Raw genomic sequence first — 7,767 nt, 5'->3', positions numbered from 1 at the left:
ATATAACGAAACGCTGAGCTCTAGACTATCAACTTAAACAACATTTATTCGGGTGGTAAATATATACATCTTTAGCTCTTGTTGTTACAGCTTCTGTGTGTGTGAGCATAGTTGTTGGGACGTTGTTATGTAGATGTAAGCGAGCTGTCGAGCGTAAGTCCGAAAGATGGAGAGAGACAGCTAAACACGTAAAGAGACTGTCTCCAGAGTTGGAATGCTGGAGACACTGCTTGACACGTCCATGCTCATGGCCGGCCGACCGAGAAAGAGATAGAATTAAGCGGGAAAGCTTGCTTGTTTAATTCCACGCATGCGTGAGACTACGCATGCGCACGGCGTTACTACAGGCTTCAGGAGTAAACCTCAAAGAAAAATCCAGAGTCGGAGCCCCTAAGGCAGCTCGATGCTTATTTCAACTTCGTTCTGGCAGCTTCTGCGACCGCGTTGATGCCAAACTGTGGCAGTCCTACTGTTCCTTTGGTTCCATCAACGAGGTGGAGAGGGAGGGGACAAGTTTCGTGGGCAACAGCCTGTTCTCCATATCACACTGTCCAGGCTTACATCTGTCCACACCATCCTACACACATACAACTGCACCTGGTGAGGACACTCCAGCTTCACCGTTGATATGGTGTCAACACAACACGGAGAACAAACATATACGTGTTATAAGCCTTCACTCAATTGGCGTAATGTGCGGTGCCAGAGGTTGCTTCCGACGGTGGGAGAGATCTTCGAATCTCACTGGACAACTACCGCCCGCCCCAGGCTGGGCAGCCCCCAGCCAGTAAGGTGTTGTCCCGTCACGGTCTGCCATCTTCATTGGTTGCATGGGAATTAGGAGAACATCCGACAAGCAGACCGTTAGTCACAGCACCAGTTAACAACAAAATAAGACCTTCAAGAAAGAGACCAGCTCTAAATCTGGGATGTTGGAATGTCCGGTCAATGATGCCCGCTTTTTCCCAAGATTTGTAGGATGTCCGTGACGCCAGGAAAACAGCTGTCATCAACGACGAGCTCAAAAGACTGGATATCGGCATTACCACCCTGCAAGAAACACGGCTAGCTGGTGCAGGCACACTGAAGGAGAAGGACTACACATTCTTCTGGCAAGGGAAGAACTTCGACGAGCCTAGAGAGCATGGAGTGGGCTTTGCAGTAAGGAACAGCTTGCTGAATATGGTAGAACCGAACAGCGGTGGCTCTGAGCGATTCCTAACACTCCGCCTTAACACCACCGAAGGCCCCGTCAACCTCGTCAGTGTGTACGCTCCAACGCTGTCCGCCACTTCGGACATCAAGGATGAGTTTTACGAGAACTTTGTATCTACCACCAGGAATATAGCGAGTACCGAACAGCTTGTTCTCCTGGGCGACTTCAACGCCAGACTGGGTGCAAGACAGCGACTCGTGGCCCTCTTGCCTTGGTCCGTTTGGAGTGGGAAAACTCAATGAGAATGGTCAGCGACTGTTCGATCTTTGTGCCCTTCACAACCTGTGCATCGCCAACTCCTTCTTCAAAACGAAGCCTCAACACAAGGTCTCCTGGAGACACTCGCGCTAAAAGCACTGGCACCAATTGGATCTGTAGTAACGCCTTGTCTCGTGCGCATGCGTGGAATTCAACATCTAAAACGTTCCCGCTCTTTTCATTCTCTTTCTCGGCCGGCCGGCCATGAGCTCAGACGTCCAACAACAGAGCTCTCTCACAGAAGGCGTCTCAGCAACCAAGATTAAGGCTGCCTATTTCCTCGGTAAATAAATATTGTTGTGTTGACAGTTCAGAGTCAGCGTTACGTTGTTTCTTTTGAATTTAATATAGGAAAGCGGGTGTACACCTAATGGTGTATAACCACTTTCCTATAATTGGTGACCCCGAATAAAGAACGACTGCAGCCGAAAATCTGAACTGCGACCAATCAATACTACAATTGGTACCCCGAGCTAAAAAGATCTACAGACCTCGTTTCAACAGCCATTGAATTCGTATGTTTCGCGACGTTCAACATCAGGATTGCCTCTACATTCTCATCAAACACACGTGAAAAGCTAAGAAAATTTTTTCTACGTTAAAGTTTCTCATTTTGTCAATGACTTCCAAAACCTATAACCAAAAATTTCTTTACGGCTAAGACCTTTGCGGTTTTTCACACAAAAAACTTCACGGTTATTTCATCCTAACAACTTTTTGAGCAATTTCCTACATGTTTCACGAGACGTCAATTCATTCTTACACAGCGTCCTCTACTTGCTGAAAATAGCAGTAAAATGCACAGTTACATTTCACAATGCCACTCAACGGTACCTCTCAAATAGACGCCCTGTCCAATTTCTCTCTCCTGATACGCACCAACAGCTACCATCCCGCTTCTAATGGAATGGATGAGCGTTTTCATAGGCAATTTAAGGCTTCCTTACACGCCTCGCCCAACCCGCAGTCTTGGGTTGAATTTCTTCAAGGTAGACGCTAATGGTCGTACAGAGATTGTGTCTGTCGACCGTCTGAAAAAGCGTACCTTTTCAAACACCACTGTCAACATCATTACCACCACACATACAGAACACAGCCAGTTTACAGCAACGACATCAACAACCACGACGAACTACAAGCATCGCCCCCCGACGTCGCCATCAGCAATACGACTCAACGTACTGCCAACATCGTCAACATGATTTCTCCAAGTACACAAGCAACCAACATCAACAAGCGCGGTTTTATCTCGACTCTGTTAGAGTGGATGTTTTCCACTCACGATCAACAGACCATCCAGAATATTCAGTACCAGGTAACAGGTCCCAACTAGCATCCGACGCTCAACTACAGCTCTGCTCCTTGACCACAACTTCCTGCGTATTAACATTCTGAATCTCCTTGTGTAACTTTTATAGAATATTCCGTACCAGGTAACACAAGTCCCAGCATCGACGCTCAACTACAGCTCTGCTCCTTGACCACAACTTCCTGCGTATGGACATTTTATCATCTTGTGTAACTCTTATACGAACTGGATTTTTTCTCTACAGACACTTTTACTATGTTCTGAGTTTTTTCTCTCTCACACACACACTTGTGCATTCATATATTTTCTTTCTTTTCAGATTGCATGCATGTATCTCACAAGTGTACATTCATTTCTTTGATTTTTCTTTGTGTGTGTTTGTGCCACATCTTGTGGGTGGTTTCAGTGGCCATCCTGCCTCAGGCGTTCCTCCAATTTTCTATTTTCGTGCGTTCCGCACTCGCAGGGGAGCCCTGTAGTAACGCCTTGTCTCGTGCGCATGCGTGGAATTCAACATCTAAAACGTTCCCGCTCTTTTCATTCTCTTTCTCGGCCGGCCGGCCATGAGCTCAGACGTCCAACAACAGAGCTCTCTCACAGAAGGCGTCTCAGCAACCAAGATTAAGGCTGCCTATTTCCTCGGTAAATAAATATTGTTGTGTTGACAGTTCAGAGTCAGCGTTACGTTGTTTCTTTTGAATTTAATATAGGAAAGCGGGTGTACACCTAATGGTGTATAACCACTTTCCTATAGATCTGATTCTGATCAGGCGTGCTGCCATAAAACACGTTCTCCATACACACTCTTATCACAGTGCGGACTGCAACACAGACCACTCCCTGGTATGCTGCAATATCAGGCTGCAACCAAAAAGGTTCCACAATGCAAAGAAGCCGGGGGCCTCGCGCATTGACGTTAGCAAGATGACTCAGCTCGATCTTGTGGAACAGTTCGCAGAGGCCTTTGAAAAAGAATACGATGCATCGCAGGCCGGAGATACCACTACAGAGAAGTGGGAAACTCTGCGAGACACAATCCACCGCACCTACCTGCAACTTTTGGGAAGAAAACCTCGAAGCCACATGACTGGTTTGACGCCAAATTGTCCGCGATAAACCCCGCCATTGAGGTCAAGCGCGCCGCACTCGCAGAGTACAAGCGATCACCTACTGAGAAAAACCTGCAGATTCTCAAGGCAGCCAGGAGCAAGGTTCAGAACATCGCCAGGCGTTGCCCCAACGAGTACTGGACGGAGCTCAGCTAGAAGATTCAGACGGCCGCTGCAACAGGCAACATCACAGTCATGTACAATGGTATCAAAAAGGCACTGGGACCAACACAGAGCAAGAACGCCCCCCTCAAATCCAACACCGGGGAAATCATTACCGACCAAGGCAGGCAGATGGAGAGATGGGTGGAGCACTACTCTGACCTCTACTCTAGAGAGACAACAGTGACTCCTGCAGCCCTTGACGCCATCGAGTGCATACCAGTCATGGAAGAGCTCGATCCAGAGCCTACCGTAGACGAGCTCAGTAAGGCCGTTGACAGTTTGACCGCAGGCAAGGCACCAGGCAGCGACCTCATCAAGCACTGCAAGTCTACCTTGCTACAGCCCTTGCATGAGGTTTTCTGCCAGTGCTGGAAGGAGGGAAGCGTGCTGCAAGACATGAGGGACGCTAAAATCATCACCCTTTACAAGAACAATGGCGAAAGAAGTGACTGCAAGAAATACAGAGGTATCTCCCTCCTTAGCGTAGTTGGTAAAGTCTACGCTCGGGTCCTGTTGATCCGTTTACAGAAGCTGGCTGAACGTATCTACTCAGAATCACAGTGTGGCTTCCGAGCTGAAAGATCCACGGTAAACATGGTCTTCACCCTTCGCCATCTCTAGGAGAAGTGCAGAGAGCAGCAGATGCCCCTCTACGTCGTATTCATTGACCTCACCAAGGCCTTTGATCTTGTCAGCAGAGACGGTCTTTTCAGGGCTCTCCGAAGGATCGGCTGTCCTCCAAAACTGCACAGCTTAATCGAGTCTTTCCACTCCAACATGAAAGGGACTGCGCAAAAGTATAAAATTTATATGAATATTTTCATCCTCTTTTTTTCGCACTTGAGAGATAGTTCATGGCATTGTATTTTTAATTCCCTCCAGAATAAATGTAATCTTTGATAAACTGGTAATGTTTGAAAGGTCGTTCCAATCTGTGTTTTTCCATCCACTAACATCCACACACACACACACATATATATGTGAGTGTGTGTGTGTATGTTTACACAAAGATGTATATATATATATATATATAGATGTATATATATGTGCATTGATGTGTGTGTGTGTGGATGTGTATATATATGTGTGTGTGGATGTGGATGTGTGTGTGTGTGTGTGTGTGTGTGTGTGTAAGCAAAATAGTAGTCCACACTACACAAACACAAACACACATCCTTTCCTGGTGTCAGAATTACCCGTTAGTCAACACATCATTGAAGACACAGTTTGCCATTTCTAATTTTATCAATGTATGTAGGTGGGGATGGATATTAGTGGATGGAAAAACACAGATTGGAACGACCTTTCAACATTACCAGTTTATCAAAGATTACATTTATTCTGGAGGGAATTAAAAATACAATGCCATGAACTATCTCACAAGTGCGAAAAAAAGGATGAAAATATTCATATAAATTTTATACTTTTGCGCAATCCCTTTCATGTTGGAGTGGAAAGACTCGATTAAGCGGTGCAGTTTTGGAGGACAGCCGATCTCTCGGAGAGACTTGAAAAGACCATCTCGCACATTACGCCCAGGAGAACAAGCTGTTCGGTACTCGCTATATTCCTGGTGGTAGATGCAAAGTTCTCGTAAAACTCATCCTTGATGTCCGAAGTGGCGGACAGCGTTGGAGCGTACACACTGACGAGGTTGACGGGGCCTTCGGTGGTGTTAAGGCGAAGTGTTAGGAATCGCTCAGAGCCACCGCTGTTCGGTTCTACCATATTCAGCAAGCTGTTCCTTACTGCAAAGCCCACTCCATGCTCTCTAGGCTCGTCGAAGTTCTTCCCTTGCCAGAAGAATGTGTAGTCCTTCTCCTTCAGTGTGCCTGCACCAGCTAGCCGTGTTTCTTGCAGGGTGGTAATGTCGATATCCAGTCTTTTGAGCTCGTCGTTGATGACAGCTGTTTTCCTGGCGTCACGGACATCCTACAAATCTTGGGAAAAAGCGGGCATCATTGACCGGACATTCCAACATCCCAGATTTAGAGCTGGTCTCTTTCTTGAAGGTCTTATTTTGTTGTTAACTGGTGCTGTGACTAACGGTCTGCTTGTCGGATGTTCTCCTAATTCCCATGCAACCAATGAAGATGGCAGACCGTGACGGGACAACACCTTACTGGTTAGGGGCTGCCCAGCCTGGGGCGGGCGGTAGTTGTCCAGTGAGATTCGAAGATCTCTCCCACCGTCGGAAGCAACCCCTGGCACCGCACATTACGCCAATTGAGTGAAGGCTTATAACACGTATATGTTTGTTCTCCGTGTTGTGTTGACACCATATCAACGGTGAAGCTGGAGTGTCCTCTCCAGGTACAGTTATATGTGTGTAGGTGAATGATTTTATAAATATAAAAATATTTTATAAAATATATAAACAGCTTTCTGTAGAAGCTGCTATATCATAATTTACTTAGCTCTTATTACTTGACAATATTATAATTTATTTTTTTCCACCATTATTCTTGGCAAAATAATGATGCACTGAGTGACTACCGACAGATAAACACCTCGATATTATTTAGATAGCTTCTAATAATAACAACAGTAATCTTAAAAACGTGACACAAAAGCATGAACGATAGTTCTTTGCTTTGTTCGTCAAGGTTAATGTAATTATTAAATTAAATTACAATCCAAGTATGGTTATCTCCCTTGGTTATTTATAAAAGCAGACAGAAAAAAAGAATGAACAGCTGGAAGAAAGTTAGTATTAGTATGATTGAAAAGAATAAGGGAGAGTACCTTTCCATGAGAAAACCAGTTGACATGACTAGCCTACTTTGACACATACAACACAGGACCTTGTTATCCGGCATCCAGAAATACGGAAATCGTGTACCATATTGGGCAATATCCTGCATTGAATACACAAACCCTATTTTTTAAAGTTGTTTAATTTTCATATGGCGAGTTAAAAATAGTTTTGTTTTCCACTTTTTTTTAATGGATTGAATAAAATTTAACACTTTGCTTTAAAAGTCTATTAATTTGTTGCCGTATCTGTTGAATAAAACCATATTCTTTACTTTTCTTCCTTCAATTTTCACTCTGTAAATATTTTATTGTATATATTGTATAATAGATATATCTTCAGTGGATTAATAAATATCGAAAAGTGTATTAATCTGAATCTCTTAAATATAATTTAATTCTTTATTTTTTTAATACTTTATTTTGTATCTTAAGTATATATTTAAACTGTCTACAGAAATTCCAGAAATCTGAGACACTTCCAATTCTTAGTTTACCAGATAATTCGTCTGCCACCGTATTGCCTTTCACATTTGCAGAACTTAGATACTGCTTTTTAGTATCTAAGAGAAAAAGAATATAATTCTCAAAGTAAACAGTAAGAAATGGTGAAAGAAGAAAATAAAGAGGAAATCAGTAAATAGATAATCAAAATAGAGATATGTATACCCATTGAATCATTCATCATGCCAAGAGAAACAGGGGGTCATCAGCATCATCATTATCATCATCGTTTAACGTCTGTTTTCCATGCTGGCATGGGTTAGACAGTTTGACTGAGTACTGGTGAACCAGAGGCTGTACCAGGTTCCAATCTGATATGGCAAAGTTTCTACAGGTGTATTCCCTTCCTAATGCTAACCACTCTGAGAGTGTAGTGGGTGGTTTTTATGTTCCACTGGCACAGGAACCAGTCAGGTGGTACTGCCATCAACCACATTTAAATGGTGCTTTTT

General features: G+C 44.1%; 2 protein-coding genes across 2 annotated transcripts; one reads left to right on the top strand and one right to left on the bottom strand.

Moving 5' to 3' along the window:
- The first annotated feature begins 326 nt into the window (after positions 1-326).
- LOC149132124 (protein CFDP2-like) lies at positions 327-1,458 on the top strand. Its single transcript, XM_089365368.1, has 2 exons — positions 327-494; positions 979-1,458. Exons 1-2 carry the CDS (start codon positions 327-329, stop codon positions 1,456-1,458), a joined length of 648 nt encoding a protein of 215 aa, XP_089221494.1.
- Positions 1,459-5,521: 4,063 nt separating this feature from the next.
- On the bottom strand, positions 5,522-6,902 carry LOC149132123 (protein CFDP2-like). Its single transcript, XM_089365366.1, has 2 exons — positions 6,840-6,902; positions 5,522-5,989 (listed from the first exon to the last, which is right to left on the bottom strand). The coding sequence occupies exons 1-2, from the start codon at positions 6,900-6,902 to the stop codon at positions 5,522-5,524; spliced, it is 531 nt and encodes a 176-aa protein (XP_089221492.1).
- Between the last annotated feature and the right edge of the window lie 865 nt (positions 6,903-7,767).

Source organism: Octopus bimaculoides, chromosome Z (genome assembly GCF_046866305.1).
Source record: "Octopus bimaculoides isolate indiv1 chromosome Z, ASM4686630v1, whole genome shotgun sequence".
In the NCBI taxonomy this organism is placed as follows: domain Eukaryota; kingdom Metazoa; phylum Mollusca; class Cephalopoda; order Octopoda; family Octopodidae; genus Octopus; species Octopus bimaculoides.
The sequence above is the reverse complement of the archived record's forward strand: the minus strand, read 5'-3'. Positions and strand labels throughout refer to the sequence as shown.